Source organism: Telmatherina bonti (assembly GCF_933228915.1).
Source record: "Telmatherina bonti genome assembly, chromosome: 18".
NCBI classification, from domain to species: Eukaryota; Metazoa; Chordata; class Actinopteri; order Atheriniformes; family Telmatherinidae; genus Telmatherina; species Telmatherina bonti.
Window position 1 is genome coordinate 6,495,275 of NC_136616.1, and position 25,152 is coordinate 6,520,426.

Consider the following 25,152-nt stretch of genomic DNA (forward strand, 5'->3'; position numbering starts at 1 on the left):
TAAAGTCTGAGACGGGATGAGCAGCAATAATCCAGCATTAGACTTTATTAGCTTTATTTATTGAAAAGGGGTGTGTGTGTGTGTGTGTTACATAATGCAGCATGCTGCTGTTCTCCACAGCTTTTAATTAAGTCAGAAAATGTTCTTGCCACCAGACCTGAAACATGATTATTTCTCCTTTAAGTGATATTTTATCTCTGAAATCCATTTAAAAGTGTGAAAAACTGTAACTGAGGTTAAGACAGCTGAAATCTTGTGCACATCTTGAACATAAATGGCTTGGACTAAAATAAAAGGGAAACCATGGAGTTGTGTTCTGCTGTTACTGGACCGGGTCGGGCGCCCGGGAGACCGGACTGGGCTCACCGTGGATCCGGACCTGGGATCATTCAGACATCCGAGCTGCCCATCTGCAGCTTCAGGGTTAAACGCGAACCTTCCAGGGAACATGTGCTGCTGTAAACGTGTTGGACATGTTGCGTAACGTGTTGCTGAAGCAGGCGGACCCCAGAAGAGACCACAGAAACCAGAGCAGAGGTGAACTGGGCCAGTTTATTACTAAACCAAGCAGGACGTCTACAGCGGTGCACGGAGGCGGCGCTGCAACACAAAGAGAAGCGACACAAACACTGCCGTGTGCTGTTGGAGCACAGGGGACGGCGTTGCCGGGGCGACGGCGGCTTGCCGACACAAACTACAGACTAACATCCAGAACTTGTTACAAAAATATTAATCTTATTCAGCCGAGACGCTCGCCGGGCCCCTTCAGAGTAAAAGCATCAGATTATTGATCAGAAAGGAAAGTAATTTATTCTGTTTACTGATAACACACACACACACACACGTGCGCGCGCGCAGGGTTCGGCGTGTGCACGGACCTTAAAATCAGACGGAGAAAGTTACACGTCTTCTCTGAACTAACGAGCATCAGTGGTAGAAAGTAAAGCACTGGTTATACTGGTTTCCATCTTCTTCCTCTGGGGCCGGACTAATTCTGTGGCGGGGGGGGAGGGGGGGCGGGGGGCATGCTGAAGGGGGGCATGCCCGGTACCCCCATTCCCATCATGGTGACAAAGTTAGAAGGGTCCATGGGCGGAGGGGGGGGCGGGGGGGCGTACATCATGCCGGTGGAGCCTGGAGGTGGTGGAGGAGGAGGGGGGGGGGCGCCCGGCGGCAACGGGGGCTGGACTCCAGGAGGGGGCGGCACCATGGAGGGGGTTCCCATGGGGAGGGGGGACTGAGCTGCAGAGGCCGCCGGCTGCTGGGGCTGCTGCCATGGAGGCAGGGAGCTGGACCCGGGACTGGAGGTGGTGGTGGTATCTGTGGAGGGGGGGAGGGGGGGTTAGAGCTCTACTGGTCACAACATGACATCACATGATCACACTGGTTCTGCTTCCTGCTGCCCAGAACCGGGTCAGACCGGTTCCCCGCACAGGCCGGGGAACCTGAACGACAACAGAATAAATGTGAAACGCTGCTGGGAGCCGGAACCGGTCCCGGTCCCGGTCCAGTCCCAGTCCAGTCCCGGTTCAGACCCGGGACCGGGACTGGACTGGGACTGTACCGGGACCGGTTCCGGCTCCCAGCAGCGTTTCACATTTATTCTGTTGTCGTTCAGGTTCCCCGGCCTGTGCGGGACCGGGTCTGGACCCGGTCGGGACCCGGTCTGGACCGGTCCCGACCCCGGTCCCGGTCCCGGTCCCGGTCCCGGCCCCCGACCCCGACCCCGGTCCCGGTCCCGGCCCCGGCCCCGGCCCCGGCCCCGGCCCCGGTCCCGGTCCCGGTCCCGGCCCCGGTCCCGGTCCAGACCCGGTCCCGATGGTGTGGTGGGAAAAGACCAGGAAATCGTCCAGACTGGAGTTTCCCACCAGTATCGGCTCGGCTTGTCTGGCTCGCCACGCGGCTTGGACCCGTTTACCGGTCCCGTTTCTGGAACTGCTCAGCCCAGGTTCTAAACGAGCTGAGTTGGGTTGTGTGTGACGTCGCCAGACAGCATGCTGCTATTGGTCAGGGGCGCGGCCAATCAGAGGTCAGGGAGTGACATCACTGGAAGAGCGACTCCAAGTTGTTTACGTTACGGGACAGAAGTCCCGCGGTCCGGAGTCGTGTCTCTGGTTGCTGAGGAAAGGATCCAGAGGGAACCAGATGGAGCGACACAACGTGAAAAAGTCTATCAGGAGATTTCCGACTCAATGTCTACGGCTAGCAACGGCGTTTCCAGCGGCGTGGAGAGAAGCTGGAAAAGCTCTGACTCGGCGGGTGGAGGACCACGATGGTGGGAGTGGATCAGACAGACTGGAAGTGGTTCCAACAGATGGAGACCATTTATGGTCGGCGACCAGCGAGCCGCAGACCGAGTAGCGACTGTCTCTCGGTCCTGTGTTGGTATCGCTGTGGTTTCACACAAGCCCCGCCCCTTTCAGACCGGGTACTGAAATGTAATGGAACAGAAACCGGACCGAGCTGAGACGAGCTGGTGCTGATGGAAAAGAGGCAGAACTCTTTTCCATCAGCCTCCAGCCACTCTGCTTTTCTACCAACACAGCTCGTTTCATCAAACTGCTTTCCGTCTCCGTCCGAGTGTTCGTGGCGACCTCTGACCTTGTGGCGGACGGTAAAAGATCTAAAAAAGCTCCAGGATCTGATGTGTGGAAAGTGTGTTAATCAGGAGCGGGTCTTACTCTGCTGCCACGGCAGTGGCGTGCTCGTTGCCATGCTGCTGGTGGGAGGAGGAGGTGGAGCCTGTTGTTGCCATGGCGGCAAGGGAGCAGAGGGAGGAGGAGGAGGCTGGCTGCTGGGAGGAGGAGGTGGAGGTGGCATCATACTCATGGGAGGAGGCAGCAGACCTGAACAGAAATGTAGCGGGTTAAACTGAATCAGCTGGAATGAGTCTGCATCAAACATGTTGGTCTGAGGATAATCGTCAGGGCTGTGATGTCAGAGGTGGAAACGCGACGGTGGAAACGCGACGGTGGAAGCACGACGGACAAATATAAACATGTAAATAACGTTATTTTCAACTTAATGATTAACTTTATTGTTCCGTTGCTGGAAATAAAGTAAAATCAACTAACGCTAAGGATGAGGGAACCCACCTTAGCAGCTAACGCTAAGGATGAGGGAACCCACCTTAGCAGCTAACGCTAAGGATGAGGGAACCCACCTTAGCAGCTAACGCTAAGGATGAGGGAACCCACCTTAGCAGCTAACGCTAAGGATGAGGAAACCCACCTTAGCAGCTAACGCTAAGGATGAGGGAACCCACCTTAGCAGCTAACGCTAAGGATGAGGGAACCCACCTTAGCAGCTAACGCTAAGGATGAGGGAACCCACCTTAGCAGCTAACGCTAAGGATGAGGGAACCCACCTTAGCAGCTAACGCTAAGGATGAGGGAACCCACCTTAGCAGCTAACGCTAAGGATGAGGAAACCCACCTTAGCAGCTAACGCTAAGGATGAGGAAACCTACATTAGCAGCTAACGCTAAGGATGAGGGAACCCACATTAGCAGTTAACGCTAAGGATGAGGGAACCCACATTAGCAGCTAACGCTAAGGATGAGGGAACCCACCTTAGCAGCTAACGCTAAGGATGAGGGAACCCACCTTAGCAGCTAACGCTAAGGATGAGGAAACCCACCTTAGCAGCTAACGCTAAGGATGAGGGAACCCACCTTAGCAGCTAACGCTAAGGATGAGGGAACCCACATTAGCAGCTAACGCTAAGGATGAGGGAACCCACCTTAGCAGCTAACGCTAAGGATGAGGGAACCCACATTAGCAGCTAACACTGTGTTAAATAATCGAGATCTTAATTTCAGTCAGAACAATTGTGATAAGAATTTTTGTAATAATCAAGCAGCTCCACTGTGACGTGTGATGAAAACCATAAAACCAAACTGGTTTACGCTTTGGGGGGGGGGGGTTACAGCACTTACCCATGGGGTGTCCGTGAGGTCCAGGTCCCTGGTTCATTGGAGGAGGAGGGGGCTGCATCCATGGTGGGGGCATTCCGTTGGGGTTGGGGGGCATGGGTGGACCCCCCATGTTGGGCATGGGGGGAGGGAAGTTGTGGGGTCCTCCAGGTCCAGTGGGCCCCCCATGCATGCTGTGGAAGTTCCTGCTTTCGGTGGGACTGGAGCTCATCCAGGGGGGGCGGTTCTGTGGAGAAAAGGCAGTACCATTAAAAGCCATCTCCATAGCAACAGGATTAGCGGATGTTTGTGCAACCGGCTGACCGGCGGGGGCTGGTTGTTGTTGGGACCAGAGGCCCGAGGTGCTCCTGCCTGTGTACTGGTGTGTCCTCCTCCAGAGGTGGGGACCGGAGCCTCTCCCAGCTCAGCCATCAGAGACAGGTACTCCTTGTCCATACGGGCCTTGTCCTGGGCGGACTGGGGGGGTTCTCCTCCGGTGGCTCTGTGGGCGGAGAACGTGCTGCAGGAAAGAAACCAAGCCCCCGTTAGAAGAGCAGAAGGGGTCTGTAAGCAACAAGACGCCACTCAGACCGGTACCTGGTGTACTTGCAGTCGGAGGAGATGTGACCCGCTCCGCCACATTTGGTACAGAGGGTGGTGTTGGTGATGCTGCGAGGCTCCGAGTTCTGCCAGGGGCGCAGGATCCTGCAAAACCACCACGGCAGATCTGGAGTCAGGCTTCCCTTTGAGGAATCCTTCATGTCAACAAGTTCAGTCACGCAGACGTCCAGACCTGGTCTAAAATACACTAACTGCAGCGGCATCACGCCGCCGTCGCAGCGGCATCACGCCCACGTCCAACCGGACCCGGTGTAAGACAAACTACCTGCAGCGGCTCCGATGGAGCTTTCAAACCAGCTGCATCCAGACATTTAGCTGCCTGTAAACGTAGAAGCGTTTCTTGGAGCGAACGCCGACAGGTCTCTCTCCTGTACCTGTTGTCGTCCTCCCTCAGCGTCCCGTTCAGCCTGGCCAGCTCCCTCAGCTGCATCTTCCTCAAGTCGTTCTGATCCTCGGGCGTCTCGATGCCTTGCTTCAGGATGTTACGGATCTGCGGACACATTTCTGACCATCAGTACAAACTGCAGACTTCAGCGGTCGGCCAGCGAGGACAGCGGCGACCCGACCTGCTCCACCGCCTTCTTCACGTTCTCCATGGTGTTGGCGGTGACCAGAGCGTGCAGAGGCTCATCCTCCCCCGGCAGCATCTGTCCGTCTTTGCGGCCGACCTTCCCTTCCTTCACAGAGCCCTTCCCCCGGATCATGATCTTAGCGCAGCATTCCTTCTCGATGTTCTTCAGCGTATTCCCGCTGCGACGGCACAAAGGGAGCAGAGCTTCCGTTATTCACTCAGCGGGCTGAAGAGGACGACTCTGAATCCGGTCCTACTCACCGCGGCCCAATCAGCAGACCCACAAAGTTGATTTCTGGGTACTCATCCTGAGGGATCATCACTTTGTCGCTGACTCTGGTGGCGGGAGGTCTGAAGGAGAAAACACGTTTATCTGCCTGATGGAGCTTTTATTCAACTTTATAAAGATTTGAGCTGAAACTTTAAAACTCCACTAAAGAGCAAGTAGAAACCGGATCCCAGACATGGACGCTTCATGTTTGCACCCTGCAGCAGCGCTACAGCGCCACCTACTGGCCTGACGTGTGCACTACACCATATTCCTGCTCTCATGTGGACACTATTAATAACCTGAATGGAAACTTTTTTCTGGAAAAAATTCCAGAAAATTCTGGGGGGGGGGTCTCAGCTGACACCTGGCGAGCCTTCAGGCGGGGGAGGGGGGGTCTCAGCTGACACCTGGCGAGCCTTCAGGCGGGGGAGGGGGGGTCTCAGCTGACACCTGGCGAGCCTTCAGGCGGGGGAGGGGGGGGTCTCAGCTGACACCTGGCGAGCCTTCAGGCGGGGGAGGGGGGGTCTCAGCTGACACCTGGCGAGCCTTCAGGCGGGGGAGGGGGGGTCTCAGCTGACACCTGGCGAGCCTTCAGGCGGGGGAGGGGGGGGTCTCAGCTGACACCTGGCGAGCCTTCAGGCGGGGGAGGGGGGGGTCTCAGCTGACACCTGGCGAGCCTTCAGGCGGGGGAGGGGGGGTCTCAGCTGACACCTGGCGAGCCTTCAGGCGGGGGGAGGGGGGGTCTCAGCTGACACCTGGCGAGCCTTCAGGCGGGGGAGGGGGGGGGGATCTCAGCTGACACCTGGCGAGCCTTCAGGCGGGGGAGGGGAGGGTCTCAGCTGACACCTGGCGAGCCTTCAGGCGGGGGAGGGGAGGGTCTCAGCTGACACCTGGCGAGCCTTCAGGCGGGGGAGGGGGGGGGGGGGGGGGGGGATCTCAGCTGACACCTGGCGAGCCTTCAGGCGGGGGAGGGGGGGGGGATCTCAGCTGACACCTGACACATGGAGGTGTTTACTTTTCTCTCTAAACCAGACATGTTCGCTGCCTCAGCGCGGTCCTCGAATCATGTCCAGAGAGTCTAACACCGCTCTGAAACTCTGCTGGTGGAACTGGGGCCGGCTCAGTGCACCGCTGGGGTCATCGCCACCACGTGACGCTGCCTTGGAGGATCACCGAGCTTCAATCCAGCCCTTCAGAAACCTCCAGGTAACGCCACAGAGACTCCGCCCATCTTTATGTCATTAATACAGACCTTCTAAGACACTGCTGAGACTTTTCCCCTGATAGGATCTCAAAATGAACTAATCCCTGACTTCCTCCATTGTCGCCATGGTTACGCCTGCAGCCTGCATCTGCTGTGAGTTCTCTACGGCGCCCCCTGGTGGAGGTGACGGCAGTATGACGACGACTGCAGGAACATTTTCAGCCTGAAGCAACAGCAGAGGGACGTACTTGTAGTCTGCAGGAGGCTTGAAGTCGGGGTTGAGTCCCACCATCTCAGTGATCAGGGCGTGCCGCTCCTCCTCGATCTTCTTCCGCGTGCGATACTCGCGGGTGTTCAGCCTTTTGCCCTCACTGTTATAGATGGGCTCTGGAGAGGGAGACCTGAGAGCAGCAGACAAAATACAGAACACACGGCATCACAAGTCGTCTGGAAGCGGAGCTGGGACAACAAGCTCACAGGCTCCCTACAGCTGATTCAGGCTTACAAACTGCTCTGGTCATTTAGATCTACCGCGGCTGACTGACTCAGGAAGTTAAGCCAGAGCTCTGCGCCGACAGGTTAAAGGCCAGAGCTCGTCGTGTCGTACGAGTAAAGAGGGGGCGACCAGGGTGATTAGGCTCATACAAGGAAACAAAAGGAAATAAAAATGTGTGAAACTACACCTGCATACAGGATTGTTGCTCTACAAGAAAGGACAGTTGTAAGAAACCAAAGCAAACTTTGCAATCCTAAGCAGAGATGCTGGTAGTGAGAGTTGCTTGGTGCTGACGTGGTGGAAGAGGTCCGCACCTCCCCTCGGATGCTGAAAACCTGTGCTGCTGCTGCGTTAAGGAGGCTCTGCGCTTGAAAAAGGGTTAGGTTGACGTGGGGTAATTTGGGTTAGAGAAAAGGAATTAAGATTAGATATCCACCTTTTCCTACGCTCTCCAATCAGAGAGACACTTTTCTGTACAGGTCATGTGAAAAGTGGAGAAAAAAAAAGTAAAAAATGTTCCTTTTAAGCTTCAAACTTCCAACGGTGACCACCTGAAACACCTCCCAAGTTGATTGTGTCACATTAAATCGAGTCAGAGGGTCTCTAAGCTAACGAGTCCACACACTGCCGAGGGCGAGCCCCGTCCTGTGGGAACAGATCCTTATCAGACTACGTTATGGACTGGCCAGCGATTCTTCTGGCAGCTTTTTCAGTCTTTTCAGAGTCCAGAGAGAAAGCTGGAGCTCAGGCTTCTTCCCCCTGCTGGAAATGTTCCCTGTTTCCCAGATAAGTGCTAACATGACAAGCCTACAGGCCACGAGCTCCACAGCAGCCAAGAAGCTGCAGATGTGTGGAAATAAGCAGGAAAACCAGGTCGGATTTATCAGGGCTTTTTTTAGAGCCAATTCATCTCGACTACTTCACACGTAACGGTGGAGGATCAGAGGCCAAAATGCAGCCAACAAAGTCAGGTTTTAGATTTAAAAAGGAAAAAAAGCTTCATTTCTCATGTCTCACAGCAGAGGAGTCATTAAAACAGACAACACAAGCAGTCGCAGGAACATTTATGCTACAACCTCAACGCTGGAGTGAAAAGGTGGAAATATCCAGAAAAACGTGCGTTACTCTGGTTTTTACCTCGGCTCATCTGACCTGAACCCCCCCCCCCCCCCCTTCAGACTCTCACAAAAACATTGTTTTTACCCACATTCCTCGTTTCCACCAGAGCAGATCCACCCCCAGGTCTGGACCGCAGCCAGAACCAGTTCTAAGCTGGTTTGGTCACGGGGCCAGTACTGGGTGGTGTACTGGTTCATTCTGAAACTGGTTTATATCCGTCATGAATTTAGAACGTTGTCCTATTGTTTTTAATAAAAACGATTCATCTTGGTGGCCTGAAGTCCTGAAGTTTAACTGTAAACTCCAGCAGATCTCTGCGTGGTCTTCACCAGCAGGACCCGCAGGACCAGCAGGACCCTCCAGGACCCGCAGGACCCTCCAGGACCCGCAGGACCCTCCAGGACCCGCAGGACCCTCCAGGACCCGCAGGACCAGCAGGACCCTCCAGGACCAGCAGGACCCTCCAGGACCCGCAGGACCCTCCAGGACCCGCAGGACCCTCCAGGACCCGCAGGACCAGCAGGACCCTCCAGGACCAGCAGGACCCTCCAGGACCCGCAGGACCCTCCAGGACCAGCAGGACCCTCCAGGACCCGCAGGACCCTCCAGGACCCTCCAGGACCCTCCAGGACCAGCAGGACCCTCCAGGACCCGCAGGACCCGCAGGACCCTCCAGGACCAGCAGGACCAGCAGGACCCTCCAGGACCAGCAGGACCAGCAGGACCAGCAGGACCCTCCAGGACCAGCAGGACCCTCCAGGACCAGCAGGACCCTCCAGGACCCGCAGGACCCTCCAGGACCCTCCAGGACCCGCAGGACCCTCCAGGACCCTCCAGGACCAGCAGGACCCTCCAGGACCCGCAGGACCCACAGGACCCTCCAGGACCAGCAGGACCAGCAGGACCCTCCAGGACCCTCCAGGACCCGCAGGACCCTCCAGGACCCTCCAGGACCCGCAGGACCCTCCAGGACCCTCCAGGACCCGCAGGACTCTCCAGGACCAGCAGCGTGGAACTGGGACGGTTATGTGACCCTCCAGCTGGTCTACGGAGGTTTTAGCTCAGAATCTGGCAGCTGAGGCTGAAACGTGGCGTGGAACCGCCACGTCTACATGCTGACTCGGACTAAAAGGATTCAGCTTCTACATCTTCTATTAAAATCCAGCTGAACTAGAAGCGGACGTAAAACCGGATCGACATGAAGGCGGTCCACCGTAACGACGTGGCAGACGTGATCAAGGACGTTAAAACACTGAAGGAAAATAATAAAATTATTATGAAGCCAATTCTTCTCCTGGTTGGTCTTCTTCTACGTTAAGCTGGTTCTGCACCGTGCCGTTAGAGCAGAAACCCGTTGTGGAGGAAACTTCCGACTTCTGGCCGCCGCTTCCATCCTTTAGTCGGTAAATGAAGCCGATCGTATCCGAGCCTCGTGAGGATATAAAGCAGTTCATGTCAGGTGGTTATCAGACCCGTTCAGGTCCTGGTCTGGCTCTGATCTAGTGGAAATGGATCCTTGTGAGTTTAACACCTTATAACGACAACATAATGTAGCTTTTTCTCTGGTTTCATTTCCCCGTTATTTACTCCTGATTCGGCTGATTGAACTGGAAAGAGTCTAAAAAACTGTGAGGTAAATTTTAATCTAAAACTGGCATAAAGAGACTAAAAACGTTTAGATTCACCGTCACCAGTTTCTAAAGCACAGATAATAAAATACATCTACTTACAAAATGTATGAACACATTCAAATAAATAAACTTTCAGGTTTTATAAATAAGTTAAGCTGTTCAAGGGAAATCATGAAATACTCTAAACAAGATTGTCCTAGACTCGGAGTGGAAACTAGACTCTACTTAGCTCTGCTAACACTGACAGTTAAGCTAAAAACCACATTACAATGCAATCATTATCATTATGTCTTCCAAATAGTCAAGAAGGTAGAGAAAGTGTTACTGTTCGAGGGTTTAATCTTTTTCCGACCTGTCCTCAGGGTTAACAGGGATTCCCAGGTCTCCTGTACGCAGTTTACGAGTCAGGTCTTCAATCTGCAGTTGGACTGGAAGAATTCAGGTTAGGAAAGAAAAACAAGGATGGAGAGAAATGTGGTTACCATAACAACAACAAAGAGACAAGGCTCTGCACATACGAGCAAAGTCTCATTCATTACTGCAGTAGAGACAATAGTTGAGTCTGTTAAATAAAAAGGAGATGAAATAAACATCTGTGAGGCTAAAACATGGAAAAACTTACTGTTTCCGCAGGATTCAAGCACATTTACAGTAAAACCACAAAAACCTTTTCTTGGACAATGATTAAGCATGATCACATGTCAAATGATGAAACCATGATTTCTACATAAGCAAATAAGACCTGCTGTAGCGTTACGGTTTGGTTCTGCTTAAGGTCTACGGCACGCTCTGTCCTTTTGCTTTTAGCTAGTCTGGGCTGCTGTGGCGTAGAAACAAGTCTGTCATTTAGAACAAAATAAACCATGCACATCATGAGCGTTGTGTATCCCCTCCAACACAGACCCATTCAGCTCTGAAATGCTCTCTCTGGGCCAGAGAGGTGGACACTTCTCTTAGCTCTGGTTTTAGGGGATCTACTGAATGAGCAAACAGTGACAGACGGAGGGCGGGCCACAAAAATGGATGTTTACATACCAGGGAAGAACAACCATTATCAATGAGAGGACAACATCAAATATGATGTTAGTTACTAAAAACCAAACAAAAGAAAGTTGTCTGCCTCTGAGGGAAGTGAAGGTAGTGCGTTCGTTGGTTGGTTGGTTGGTGCTGCACTGCTGCTGGAAGGCACGTGGTTAAAATCATTCAGATGTTGGATCTTTTCTTTCAACAGGCCAAACTGGGGCTAAATTGAACACGGAAAACACAAAGATTTCTCATGAACTCTCGTGTGTTTTTGGTTTTTTTCCTGTTGGTGGAGTGAAACAAAGCCACAATTTGCATTATTTACTTTTTATTCCCATTACTTTAACTGCAAACGGTCTTACGTGTTCAATGGAGCTGAAGGTAAGAACATGAACACCATCATCAAGTGTTCCTCCTCAGTTTGCAAAACCAACCGGGGTTCTGACTGAATCTCAGTTCAACGATCTGCCAGAAAACTCAGCATTGCTCACATTCAACCCAATTTAGCCATGTTAGGACACTATGAGGCCTTCATGCATAGGAACCACACTGATGATGTGTTTAGGTGGGAAGGAATCAGGCGAGACACTGAGCGATGACCTGCAGCTCAGGACACATAACCAGCAAGCAGTGTTTTGTTTTGTAGTATCAGCTATGACAAACTCCTCTTGTTAATGGGTGCCCGATGGTATGCAAACCAAAAGACTACAAACACAGCAGAACCACTGGATTGGAAATCAATGTAACACCTTTACATCAACATGTTATAATCATTGCTCAGTAGAAATGATTGCTTTGTCTCAACAGTTGGAGCAAAACAAGAAATAAAAGTAAAGTTCTGGCGTGTCCCAGATAAGACAGCACAGTAATGATGTAGTAAACACACCAGAAACGTCGGTTTTCAGGTTGGAAAGCTCGAACTGTTGGGAATTCAGCAAACAGGACACAAATGTGCAACATAGCAAAATACTGCAACCTTAAACAGAATATAGCTCATGATAGATTACAGGATGCTAACGTTTCTAACTGGTGAAGGTAATCTGGGTTAAAACAGACATTTACCTATATATGCTCTCTCCTGATCTCGTGTGAGTCCAGGAGGGATGACGGTGGGCATCCCCGGGATGACCGTCTTCTGATCGGGGGTCTCGGGGTTCCACCGACTCTTCTTCCGCTGCTTCTTCTGGCCGAAATCTACCGGGACAGAAATCACGTCTGGAGGTGAATCCGGTGAGTTACACTGCAGGATGAGCATCAAATACAGCGCTCAGCTAGCAAGCTAGCCTCCAGCTAGCGTGCCCGTTAGCCTGCTAGCCTCCAGCTAACGTCCACGGTCAACTAGCCTGCTAATGCTAATAGCACACGAGCTGACACAGCGGACGGAATGACTTATTTTTTATTATCCGCCAGATGTAATAGGTCTGTCTCTTTCACAAGCAGCTCACATATTTATTAGAGATATGACCTTAACGTGGCGGTTTCCTGGCTCGTGTGTTGGAAAAACTTCTGACGGAAACAAACTACCTGCCTTAGTTTACAAGTACTACTAGTTTAGTTCATCTGTGTTAGTTCACTACTAATATTAGTTTTAGTTTACTACCTGCGTTAGTTAACCACTACTATTAGTTTACTTTAAAACCTGCGTTAGTTAACCACTACTATTAGTTCAGTTTACAACCTGCTTTAGTTTACTACTACTACAACTATTAGTTTAGTTTACTACCTGCGTTAGTTCACTACCTCTATAAGTTTAATTTACTACCTACGTTAGGTCACTGCTATTATTAGTTTAGTTTCCTACCTGCATTAGTTCACTACTACTATTAGTTTACTTTACTACCTGCGTGAGTTAACCACTATTCGTTCAGTTTACAACCTGAGTTAGTTTACTACTACTACTACTATTAGTTTAGTTTACTACCTGCGTTAGTTCACTACTACTATTAGTTTAGTATCTGCGTTAATTCTCTACTACTAGTTTTGTTTACTACAACTATTAGTTTAGTTTACAATCTGCGTTAGTTTACCACAATTATTAGTTTAGTTTACTACCTTCGTTAGTTTACTACAACTATTAGTTTAGTTTACAATCTGCGTTAGTTTACCACAATTATTAGTTTAGTTTACTACCTTCGTTAGTTTACTACAATTATTAGTTTAGTTTACTACCTGCGTTAGTTTACTACAACTGTTAGTTTGGTTAACTACCTGCGTTAGCGTACTACAACTATTAGGTTAGTTTAATTTCCTACCTCTGTTAGTTCACTACTGCTACTGCTAGTTTAGTTTACTACCTGTGTTAGTTTAATACTACGACTAGTTTATTTTACTACCTGCATTAGTTAAGCACGTTAGCTGCTCCAAAGATATGAGTATGTGTTGGTATCGATCGATCAACTGGCTTAAAATCTTATCAATGACCTGTTTCCTAATAACCTGAGCGGTATGTCCTCCATGTCGTGCAAGGCCTGACCCTGGACCTCACGTTAACTTTGGTCAACAGCTAGCAGTTAGCGGATAACTGCTTACTGGTTAGCTAGTTAGCGGATAACTGCTTACTGGTTTGCAGTGTTAGCGGATAAGTGGTCACTGGTTAGAAGTTATCTGGTAACTAGTTACTTACCAGTCTTAGCTAGTTATCTGGTAACTGGTTGCTTACCAGTCTTATCTAGGTATCTGGTAACTGTTTAGCTAGTTAGCAGATAACTGCCTACTTACCAGTCTTAGCTAGTTACCTGGTAACTGGTTAAAACTTTTAGCTAGTTAGCGGGTAACTGGTTAGCCATTATCTGGTAACTGGTTACTTACCAGTTTTAGGTAGTTATCTGGTAACTGGTTAGCTAGTTAGCGGATAACTGCCTACTTACCAGTCTTAGCTAGTTACCTTGTAACTGGTTTAAACTTTTAGCTAGTTAGCGGGTAACTGGTTAGCCATTATCTGGTAACTGGTTACTTACCAGTTTTAGGTAGTTATCTGGTAACGGGCTAGCTAGTTAGCGGGTAGCTGGTAACTGGCTAGCAAGTCAGCAGGTAACTGGTTAGCAGTTTGAGCTAGTTATCTGGTAACTGGTCGGCTAGTTAGCGGGTAACTGGTTTGTTATCTTGTAACTGGTTAGCTAGTTATCTGGTAACTGGTTAGCTAGTTTGTGGGTAACTGATTCCAGTCTTAGCTAGTTAGCAGGTAGCTGGTTACTTACCAGCTTTAGCCATCCCGGAGCCCACACCTGCCTGCTGCTGAGCCTGGGCTGAGAAGCCTGTCCCTGGGTTAAACTGGTGTGTCTGGGGGAAAGATGCGTTGGGGATAGAAGGCTGGAAGCCCTGCATGGAGGAAAAGGATCCGGGCGTTCCCGGTGTCGGCATCAGCCCGGTTCCAGCACCAGGCCCGGCGTCAAACCCTCGTTTCGCACCGATACTAGGGTGCAACTTCCCCAGAGGAGTCGCATTCGCTCCCGTGGCCATTTTCAATCCCCTGAAATGGCTTCGTCTCGGTCAGACGCCTGTTCAGCCAAGTATAATCTCCTCTAACCGGTAAAAACAGAAATAAACCCAACGGGATCTCGTCTCCAACGCCTGAACAAGACGCCGCTCTAAAATGGCGTCAACACAATATCACAAAGGTTGATGGTTGATCCTCGAGACGTGCAACGAGCCGTCAGTGTAACGCGCTCCTATTGGCCAGCTTAACGGCTTCCATTCCGAAAAGTCACTGGTGCATTTAACTGTCAATCAAATTTATTTTCACCAATCGTTGATGACAAATCTTCATAGTCACCACCCAACAAAAAGATTAATGAGCGACCTTAGTCTTTTCATTGTACTAGCAAAAACAATGTAATTGTAGGAAATTGAAAACAAAGATAAATAAACAAACAAACAAATACATGAATAAATAAATTAGTTAAACTTATAGGGAGTATTTGTACAGGATTTGTTCTTAATAGAAAAAATAACTAGCAAATGAACCTCATTTGGCTCCTCATTGTTGCAGATCTTCGACTTATAGATAACCAACATTACAAATGCAGTAATTCTTTAATTAGAAGTTGCTTTACGGGAAAATAATCTTTTATAGTCTAAATACTGAACAATATATACTCTTCTAAATATGTCATTGTCAATTAAAATGCACATGTAATTTGGGAGAATGACATAAAAACACACATATATAAACAAAAGGAAGGCCTGTTCATTTTAATTTGAATGCAGCCACATTCATTTAACCCCCACAATTTTCAGCATAAAGGTCACAAAATTGCTTGCAGACAGGAGGAAATGACTGATTAATTTGATATAAAAACCTTTCAAGGTCAATTTTGTACATTCTTTTATTTAGAATGTAAATATTTTACAATCTTAATGTCACATTTTGTACATTAGTTTTATTATTTCATTGTCTTTTTGTATTGTGTATCTTTCCTTTAACTGCTGCATGGACCACCTGTGAAAGTTAGCTTGCTAGCTATACATTTATAGTTTATACATGTTCATAAACAAGCGCTGTCCATTTCAATAAACTAATTAAATGAATATTGAGGAATATTGTAATATCTAATACTTTATTAGTATTCAGAATGTCGTTCCTGTTCTGGATGGTAGTATCCAGAATGTTTCCAGGATCCTCATCTACCTTTGATATCTTGGAAAACCAGTTGGGAACTTTTCCTGGATTTTCTCATCATTTATTGTGGAGTTTTATGCAGATATAATGAAAATGGTTCCATCTCGCAATGAAGAAGAATCCTTCACAACACTCCTGCATCCAAATGCTGATCCAGATCATAAAGTTAGACCAGGATTAATTCTCAGAAACACATGATGAAAATCCAGGAACTTTTACATAAAGTTACGAACAGATAAATGTAGACAAGTTAATCTCTGCCACCTGCTTAGTGAAGGTAACTAGCTAGAAGTTTTGTGTATCACAGCTATGTTTACAAAGATGTTTAAACAATTCAAATAGTTCATGTTTTCCATATAAATGTCTGCATTTTTATTTACATTTGTTGCATTTCAGATTTTATGTATTTTAAGATGTACACACATATCTGTAAAATATTCTTGTCATGTTGAATTTGGTTTTTCCCAGGAAGACCAGCAGCGATCCCGCTCCATAAGCACTTCTCAGGAGGAACATGTTAAATGTACATACATGTACATTTGCATATGTGTACCTGTCTGAACTGACTCACCTCATCATACAAACTGGACTCTGGAGAACTGACTGTCTTCTGATCAGACATATTTACATTTACCAAAACCCATGGACCAGACTGGACCCCGTGTTGGACCAGTTTTTGCTCCGGACCACACGCCTGACTGATTGGACAGCTACCATGAATAGCATGAGCTTTGTCTGACGCTAATTTCCACATTAAATCTCCAGAAGGTAATCCTGCACAGAGACATGTTCCTCTGGGTGAAGTGGTTCCTCGTCCTGATAGTAGTCTATACATTCTGTAATCATGAATAAGAAATATAGTTAGACCCCTCAGTTTACTGTAAATCTGTAAAAACTCTGACCAATCCAAACGTTCCGACCCAAATGAAGTTGTTAATTTCTTATATTTCGTAGCTTCTTCTCCCGGCTCCCCTCCTCCCCCTCCAGCAGCGCATACCTGATAGCCACACCCTGCATATAAACAGCATGTTAGGATAAAAATACAAAATAGTGAAGAAGAAACTCGGCAGCCTTGGATCACGCAAGGAGTAAAACCAGAGGGGGAGGATCCAGGATGGAAGAGGAGCCAATGGGGGGGGGGACCAAGACGAGCTCCCCAACCTTACCTAGTCTGGCTTTAATGTAATACATTTCCAGTTTATTGTCATAAAGAGTTGTTGCCGCAAACAATCTGCTGGTTTTTAAAATGACTCAGAACAAGCAGGTTTCAATTTTCCAAATTTTAATAAAAGAAAGAGGAAAGAGGACTGAGATGAGTGCAATGTGATATTACAAGATGAAGAACTGAAGCTTTAGGTTTATTACAGCCATGTTTAAAAATAAAGAAAACTCCAAATCAACATTTTTACAGCAAGTTAAACTGATCTTTGTACATGTTTATACCAGAAGTAGGTTAAGAAGCACTGAACTGGAAACGGCTGTTACCTCGGATTATTGATGCTGGAAGCTGCAGAAACACGTTCACTACGATGCACAGAGCTAAAACACGGACTCACCTTTACACATCACCATGCACTAACATCGACATTGTGTCTACATGTATCCAGCTGCTGCTACGGCTGCTGCTGAATGAAGCTTGGTTGTAGGTAAACCGAGCACCTGCACTTAGAAGAAGCAAGAAAAGCTAAAAGGTCTCAGAACTGCACAAATACCACAAAAGGTAAGTAAGGAAACATCTGTCTGAGCTGGTATCGGATCACAGCAGGACACGATCCGACAGGTTTGTTCTGAGCTTCATCACTCATTCCTGTCCGCTCAGCGTTAGATCAGCTCACTGCAGCAGAGAGGGGTTAGTAAGCATATCGTGCCCGATCAGCGGCGGGTTCCCGCGCATGCTCAAAAGTAGAACTTCTCGGGAGGGTGGTCACAGGGGAAAGGCGCGAACGCTCATATGTAAATCCACCCGCCTCGCCAGCAACTCTCCGTATCGGACTCCGGTCACGTGAGTAGTATGAGGAGACTGGGGCCGGTGGAGGAGGGAGGGGAGGGCACTCGTATGGGTCGACGCTAGAAGGGGGTAGACGTTCCCTCAAAGCTGCAGAGGAGGTGGTTGTTGGAGCAGGCATGGCGACACCCTGGCGTTCCTCGAAATAACCGTCTCCATAAGTATTGGCCCTGTACTTCTCGTAGTAGTCCACGGCCCCGTACGGATCCCTTTCCTCGTAAGACGAGCGTCGCACCGAGAAGGCTGGTACCGCGCCATAGAGCGAGCCGTTGGTCCCGTATGCCGCCTCGCTGCTGTACATCCGAGCCATGCTATGATCAGCAACGGCGTTTATGGCGTAACCGGGATGTGGCCCATATCTCGCTGCGTTCTCGTAGCCTGCACCTCCTCTGTAATCGGCCATGCTGCTTTGACCAGAACCCCGGGAGAAAGCATGTGTATAGGCGCCGGCGTAATCTGGATCACCGCCGAAGTCCTGATACTCCCGGCTCTGACCACGCCCGTCAAATCTCGAGGCACTGCATCCATCAGACTTCGTCTCTGAGCTGTTTCTGTGGAAGCCATTTTGGTCTAGAGGACATTCTTTGGACCAGTGGCCTTCCTGCCCGCAACGATAACAACCCGATCCGTCTCCCATTCCCGGCGCAGTACGCAGGCGGCTAGTCGAAAGCTTCACGCTCATCAGTTTGCCTTAAAAAGAGAAGACTCAATAAGGACTTGTGCCGGCATTTGTTATCAATGACATTGACATGGAGCCCCCTGATCAATCAGCCTGTTTAAAAGCTGCTTCTCACTTCAACTGAGCTTTTTATTTGCACATGAAACAGCTGGTGTTAAAGCTGAAATCCGTGCACATTCTGCATTTCAAATGTACTTTTTACTCATTTACAGCTGCCAAATCTAAATATGACACATTTTTCCAGCTAATCTGTCTATAAATGTCAGGCAGGTGGAAGAAACCAATGGCATCATGGCCGGCAGCTTTAAGAGCCAGCCCTTTCCCTCTGTCTCCGTTTAGCTCAACTTTACCTGCTCTCTCTGTACTTACCGTCACTCACCTGTCAACTTACAAGAACTGAATATTCTTGGTGCTAAAATCTTAAGTCTGACTGAACCTGCCCATCAAGCCCAGCCCAAGAGTTCACCTTTAAAGGCCGTGTTGTTCAACTGATTAATAGCCTCCACGGCATCTTCCATTCGCTCCATGTGAACAAAAGCATAGTTTTTCACGATGTCGCACTCCAGCACAGCGCCATACTCTTCAAACTTGGCCCTCAGCTCCTGATTGGTGCATGCAATGTTGCCAACATACAGTTTGGTGGATCCTTTGGACTTTCCGTGGCTCAGTTCCACGTTCAGGGGCTGATCGTTCAGCATGTAATGATGAAGGTTGCGGATGGCCTCTTCTGCTTCAGCTTTGTCATCCATGTGCACAAATCCAAAGTTCTTAACGATGGAGCACTCTGCGATTTTTCCATACTGGGAGAAGAGGGAGCGAAGTTCGTCTGATGTCGTCTTCGGTGACAAGTTTCCGATGAATATTTTCACCATTGTGGAGCTTTCTCGTCACTAAAGCAGGACAATAAAAGAAAAACAAAAGAGGATTCAATGGTAATAGTCACAGCTGGAGAATGAGAAATAATGATCAATGAGGACCACAACTCTGAACCAGTCTCAGACTGTTTAGATCTGAACGGGTTTATGTAAAAAAGATGATCTGTAATGCATTTCTCCTGGAAGAGGCCTGGTGTTGGACAGAACCACCCAGAAGCATTTATGGTCAGAAGCATCCAAACTGTTTACATCCAGACTGCTATGGCGGATCGTCTGTTTAATCAGCTAAAACCTCCTCTGTTTGAAACTAAACCTGGTATTACCGTCCGTTAGCTGATTAAATCAGTGTGTATGAAGTTAAACCCCCTTAAAAACTTACAAAACGCCTTTAGGATCTGGTGGATTGTCACGCAGTTGATCGCACCTCGGCAGCCATGTTGGCTAAGAAGCTAAAGCTACGTTAGCTTCCAATTAGCTTAGATAAAACAGCTAAACCAGCGGTTTAAAACAACTTATCAAGGAACGTGCTACTCAATAACCAAAACACACAACATATTCCTCAGAGAATCTCTGTAAACACGTTGAGCTTGGCTTAATCTGTGCTTTTAGCACGCAGAGCTAGCCTAGCAGTTAGGATGATGGTTAGCCAGCCATGCTAACGGCTAAGCTAGCCAGCTAACGTCCCACTAAATGCTGGAGCAGCTTCTGGTTTGTTTCCATCAGCAGATGCTCCCATGTAAACACCGTAACGAGGGAAATCATACCTCTGAGTCAGAACCGCGTGTTGACCCGAACCCTGCGAAATGGCGACCGGAGCATTACCGACTGACGTAGGAGCAGCTCGAGCGTGTGACGACACGATGCGTTACCGACTGACGTAGGAGTAGCTCGAGCGTGTGACGTCACGACACGTTGAACGCACGAGGAACCTCCGTAACGGTTCGCCAAACCAGGAGGTGTTTTTTTTATTAAAACTTTCCTCATTAGACACAATAACCACGACATAAAGATCGATTAACCGTCATTAGGTCTGGGAATAGATGGTGAACACCAGAATATTTTCTCTTAAAGTTCCAGTTGTGTTGAAAATGTAAGAAAGAAGGGAATCATGTGACCAAAGCGAGTTTAGCTTTTAGATCTTTAATGTCTGCCGACATGTTTACAGCTAGTAGAAAAACATTCACTCTTCTTCAGCACCCGCAGGTAGAACAAGCATAGAAACAAAAGTACCTTCAGCACAGAAACTAGTGCCTGACCCCCAGCCCCGAGACACCCCCACCCTGTTATGTCGTAATGTTCCCGAGACACCCCCACCCTGTTACGTCGTAATGTTCCCGAGTCACCCGCACCGTTACGTCGTAATGTACCCGAGTCACCCCACCCTGTTATGTCGTAATATTCCCGAGTCACCCCCACCTTGTTACGTCACAATGTACCCGAGTCACCCCCACCCTGTGACGTCGTAATGTTCCCGAGTCACCCCCACCCTGTGACATCGTAATGTTCCAGAGTCACCCCCACCCTGTGACATCGTAATGCTCCCGAGTCACCCCCACCCTGTTCTGTCACAATACTCCCGAGTCACCCCCACCCTGTTCCGTCACAATGACCCCGAGTCACCCCCACCCTGTTCCGTCACAATGATCCCGAGTCACTCCCACCCTGTTCCGTCACAATGATCCCGAGTCACCCGCACCCTGTTACGTCGTAATGTACCCGAGTCACCCCCACCCTGTTACTTCAATATGTTTCCAAGTCACCCCCACCCTGTGACGTCATAATGCTCCCGAGTCACCCCCACCCGGTTCCGTCACAACGATCCCGAGTCACCCCCACCTTGTTACGTCGTAATGTTCCCGAGTCACCCCACTTGTTACGTCACAATGTTCCCGAGTCACCCCCTACCCTGTTATGTCATAATGTTCCCGAGTCACCCCCACCCTGTTATGTCATAATGTTCCCGAGTCACCCCCACCCTGTTATGTCATAATGTTCCCGAGTCACCCCCACCCTGTTATGTCATAATGTTCCCGAGTCACCCCCACCCTGTTATGTCATAATGTTCCCGAGTCACCCCCACCCTGTTATGTCATAATGTTCCCGAGTCACCCCCACCCTGTTATGTCATAATGTTCCCGAGTCACCCCCACCCTGTTATGTCATAATGTTCCCGAGTCACCCCCACCCTGTTATGTCATAATGTTCCCGAGTCACCCCCACCCTGTTATGTCATAATGTTCCCGAGTCACCCCCACCCTGTTATGTCATAATGTTCCCGAGTCACCCCCACCCTGTTACGGCATGATGCTCGCGAGTCACCCCCACCCGGTTCCGTCACAATGCTCCCGAGTCACCCCCACCCTGTTCCGTCACAATACTCCCGAGTCACCCCCACCCTGTTAAGTTGTAATGTACCCGAGTCACCCCCACCCTGTTATGTCGTAATGTTCCCGAGTCACCCCCACCCTGTGACGTCGTAATGCTCCCGAGTCACCCCCACCCGGTTCCGTCACAATGACCCCGAGTCACCCCCACCGTACCGTCACAATGACCCCGAGTCACCCCCACCCTGTTCCGTCACAATGACCCCGAGTCACTCCCACCCTGTTCCGTCACAATGATCCCGAGTTACCCGCACCCTGTTACGGCGTGATGTTCCCGAGTCACCCCCACCCTGTTACGTCATAATGTTTCCAAGTCACCCCCACCCTGTGACGTCATAATGCTCCAGAGTCACCCCCACCCGGTTCCGTCAACGATCCCGAGTCACCCCCACCCTGTTCCGTCACAATGATCCCGAGTCACCCCCACCTTGTTACGTCGTAATGTTCCCGAGTCACCCCACTTGTTACGTCACAATGTTCCCGAGTCACCCCCACCCTGTTATGTCATAATGTTCCCGAGTCACCCCCACCCTGTTATGTCATAATGTTCCCGAGTCACCCCCACCCTGTTATGTCATAATGTTCCCGAGTCACCCCCACCCTGTTACGGCTTGATGCTCGCGAGTCACCCCCACCCGGTTCCGTCACAATGCTCCCGAGTCACCCCCACCCTGTTCCGTCACAACACTCCCGAGTCACCCCCACCCTGTTCCGTCACAATGATCCCGAAATCACCCGCACCGTTACGTCGTAATGTACCCGAGTCACCCCCACCCTGTTACGTCATGTTTCCAAGTCACCCCCACCCTGTGACATCATAATGCTCCCGAGTCACCCCCACCCGGTTCCGTCACAACGATCCCGAGTCACCCCCACCCTGTTCCGTCACAATACTCCCGAGTCACCCCCACCCTGTTCCGTCACAATGATCCCGACTCACCCCCACCCTGTTCCGTCACAATGATCCCGAGTCACTCCCACCCTGTTCCTTCACAATGATCCCGAGTCACCCGCACCCTGTTACGTCGTAATGTTCCCGAGTCACCCCCACCCTGTTACGTCAATGTTTCCAAGTCACCCCCACCCTGTGACGTCATAATGCTCCCGAGTCACCCCCACCCGGTTCCGTCATAATGTTTCCAAGTCACGCCCACCCTGTGACGTCATAATGCTCCCGAGTCACCCCCACCCGGTTCCGTCATAATGTTTCCAAGTCACGCCCACCCTGTGACGTCATAATGCTCCCGAGTCACCCCCACCCGGTTCCGTCACAACGATCCCGTGTCACCCCCACCCTGTTCCGTCACAATGATCCCGAGTCATCCCCACCTTGTTACGTCACAATGTTCCCGAGTCACCCCCACCCTGTTATGTCGTAATGTTCCCGAGTCACCCCCACCCTGTTACGGCGTGATGCTCGTGAGTCACCCCCACCCGGTTCCGTCACAATGCTCCCGAGTCACCCCCCACCCTGTTCCGTCACAATGATTCGGAGTCACCCCCCACCCTGTTCCGTCACAATGATTCGGAGTCATCCCCACCTTGTTACGTCGTAATGTTCCCGAGTTACCCCACTTGTTACGTCACAATGTTCCCGAGTCACCCCCACCCTGTTACGGCGTGATGCTCGCGAGTCACCCCCACCCGGTTCCGTCACAATGCTCCCGAGTCACGCCCACCCTGTTCCGTCACAATGACCCCGAGTCACCCCCACCCTGTTCCGTCACAATGATCTCGAGTCACTCCCACCCTGTTCCGTCACAATGATCCCGAGTCACCCGCACCGTTACGTCGTAATGTACCCGAGTCACCCCCACCCTGTTACGTCATAATGTTTCCAAGTCACGCCCACCCTGTGACGTCATAATGCTCGCGAGTCACCCCCACCCGGTTCCATCACAATGATTCGGAGTCATCCCCACCTTGTTACGTCGTAATGTTCCCGAGTCACCCCCACCCTGTTATGTCGTAATGTTGCCAAGTCACCCCCACCCTGTTACGGCGTGATGCTCCCGAGTCACCCCCACCCGGTTCCGTCACAATGCTCCCGAGTCACCCCCACCCTGTTCCGTCACAATACTCCCGAGTCACCCCCACCCTGTTCCGTCACAATACTCCCGAGTCACCCCCACCCTGTTCCGTCACAATGACCCCGAGTCACCCCCACCCTGTTCCGTCACAATGATCCCGAGTCACTCCCACCCTGTTCCGTCATAATGCTCCAGTCACCCCCACCCTGTTCCGTCATAATGTTCCCGAGTCACCCCCACCCTGTTACATCGTAATGCTCCCGAGTCACCCCCAACCTGTTCCGTCACAATACTCCCGACTCACCCCCACCCTGTTCCGTCACAATACTCCCGAGTCACCCCCACCCTGTTCCATCACAATGACCCCGAGTCACCCCCACCCTGTTTCGTCACAATGATCCCGACTCACTCCCACCCTGTTACGTCAATGTTTCCAAGTCACCCCCACGCTGTTCCAACATAATGCTCCCGAGTCACCCCCACCCTGTTACGTCACAATACTCCCCAGTCAACCCCACCCTGTTACGTCGTAATGCTCGAGTCACCTCCACTGTCGTAATGCTTAGACAGGCACAGGTAACAAGACTTAACAGTCCCCCCGCCCCCCCTCCCCCCGCCTTTAAACAGCTGATAATACCTCCAGAATGCATGACTGTAAAACCTCATCATGCCCTGTTTGACTGGTTTCACTGGGAACAGGTCAGTTATATGAATGGCTTCACTGGGAACATGTCACTAACGTGACTGGTTTAACTCTGAACATGTCGGTAACGTGACTGGTTTAACTGGGAACAGGTCAGTAACGTGACTGGTTTAACTGGGAACAGGTCGGTAACATGACTGGTTTAACTGGGAACAGGTCGGTAACGTGACTGGTGTAACTGGGAACAGGTCGGTAACGTGACTGGTGTAACTGGGAACAGGTCGGTAACATGACTGGTGTAACTGGGAACAGGTCGGTAACATGACTGGTGTAACTGGGAACAGGTCGGTAACATGACTGGGTATAAAAGGAGCATTTCAGAGTCTCAGACTGAAAGATGGACAGAGCTTCACCAGTCTGAGACAAACTGGTCTAATAGTTGTGGGGCCATTTTAGAAAAACATTCCAGACTGAAGATCCTCCATCTGCAGTGTAGAAGATCAGAATCAGAAGGAATCTCTGTATGCTGGGACAAGGCTGGATGCTGGTGATCTTCTGCATTATAACATGATTCTCTACTGAAAACCAGTGCATTGACTCAGGAAGTTTCTAGAAACCAGTGTGAACCCAGTTCAGGCTGAAATCCACACATGCAGGTTAAAGCTCCATCATATGTGAAGAGGATCCAGAAACACGCCGTCTTCTCTGGACCAAAGCTCATTTAAAATTTTCTGAGTGGAAACCTGGATGAAGATGTGGAATAGTTTGTGGACAGCATGGACGGCGTGTCCTGCAGACTAAAGAGGAGAGGGAGCATCCAGCTTGTTATCAGCCTGCATCTCTGATGGGATGGGGTTGCATTAGTGCCGATGGTGTGGGCAGCTTCCACATCTGGGAAGCTCCATCAATGCTGAAACATCTGCTCCCATCCAGACGTCGCTTTCAGGGAAGACCTTGCAGGTTCCACCATGCTGGACCACCTACGTAATGATAAAATAATGCAGTTCCATCAGCTGATGATGTTCTACAGCAGTACAGGTAGATGAGGTTTGGAAATCATGCGTTCTGT

General features: G+C 50.0%; 1 protein-coding gene across 5 annotated transcripts; it reads right to left on the bottom strand.

Moving 5' to 3' along the window:
* Nucleotides 1-118: 118 nt before the first annotated feature.
* On the bottom strand, nt 119-19,915 carry sf1 (splicing factor 1). Of its 5 annotated transcripts, XM_079257921.1 has the most exons (13): nt 19,791-19,915; nt 18,618-19,041; nt 11,912-12,043; nt 10,179-10,254; nt 6,829-6,981; nt 5,367-5,456; nt 5,101-5,284; nt 4,909-5,024; nt 4,511-4,618; nt 4,238-4,433; nt 3,938-4,160; nt 2,682-2,846; nt 119-1,320 (listed from the first exon to the last, which is right to left on the bottom strand). In XM_079257921.1, exons 2-13 carry the CDS (start codon nt 19,021-19,023, stop codon nt 989-991), a joined length of 2,181 nt encoding a protein of 726 aa, XP_079114047.1. In that variant the 5' UTR covers nt 19,024-19,041; nt 19,791-19,915; the 3' UTR covers nt 119-988. The 5 variants fall into 5 exon arrangements, with proteins under 5 accessions (XP_079114047.1, XP_079114045.1, XP_079114044.1 ...); XM_079257918.1 differs by lacking the exons at nt 18,618-19,041; nt 19,791-19,915 and adding an exon at nt 14,047-14,454 and having other exon boundaries at nt 122-1,320; nt 4,286-4,433; XM_079257917.1 differs by lacking the exons at nt 18,618-19,041; nt 19,791-19,915 and adding an exon at nt 14,047-14,454 and having other exon boundaries at nt 122-1,320.
* Nucleotides 19,916-25,152: the final 5,237 nt, after the last annotated feature.

Bases quoted from the DNA above. Each gene is read 5' to 3' on its own strand.
- sf1 (XM_079257921.1), bottom strand. From the start codon at position 19,023: ATGGTGAAAATATTCATCGGAAACTTGTCACCGAAGACGACATCAGAC. The intron at 4,619-4,908 runs GTACAGGAGAGA...GTGGTTTTGCAG, and splicing joins CTGAGGGAGGACGACAACAG to GATCCTGCGCCCCTGGCAGA. The intron at 1,321-2,681 runs GTAAGACCCGCT...CCCCCTCCACAG, and splicing joins GCCACTGCCGTGGCAGCAGA to ATACCACCACCACCTCCAGT.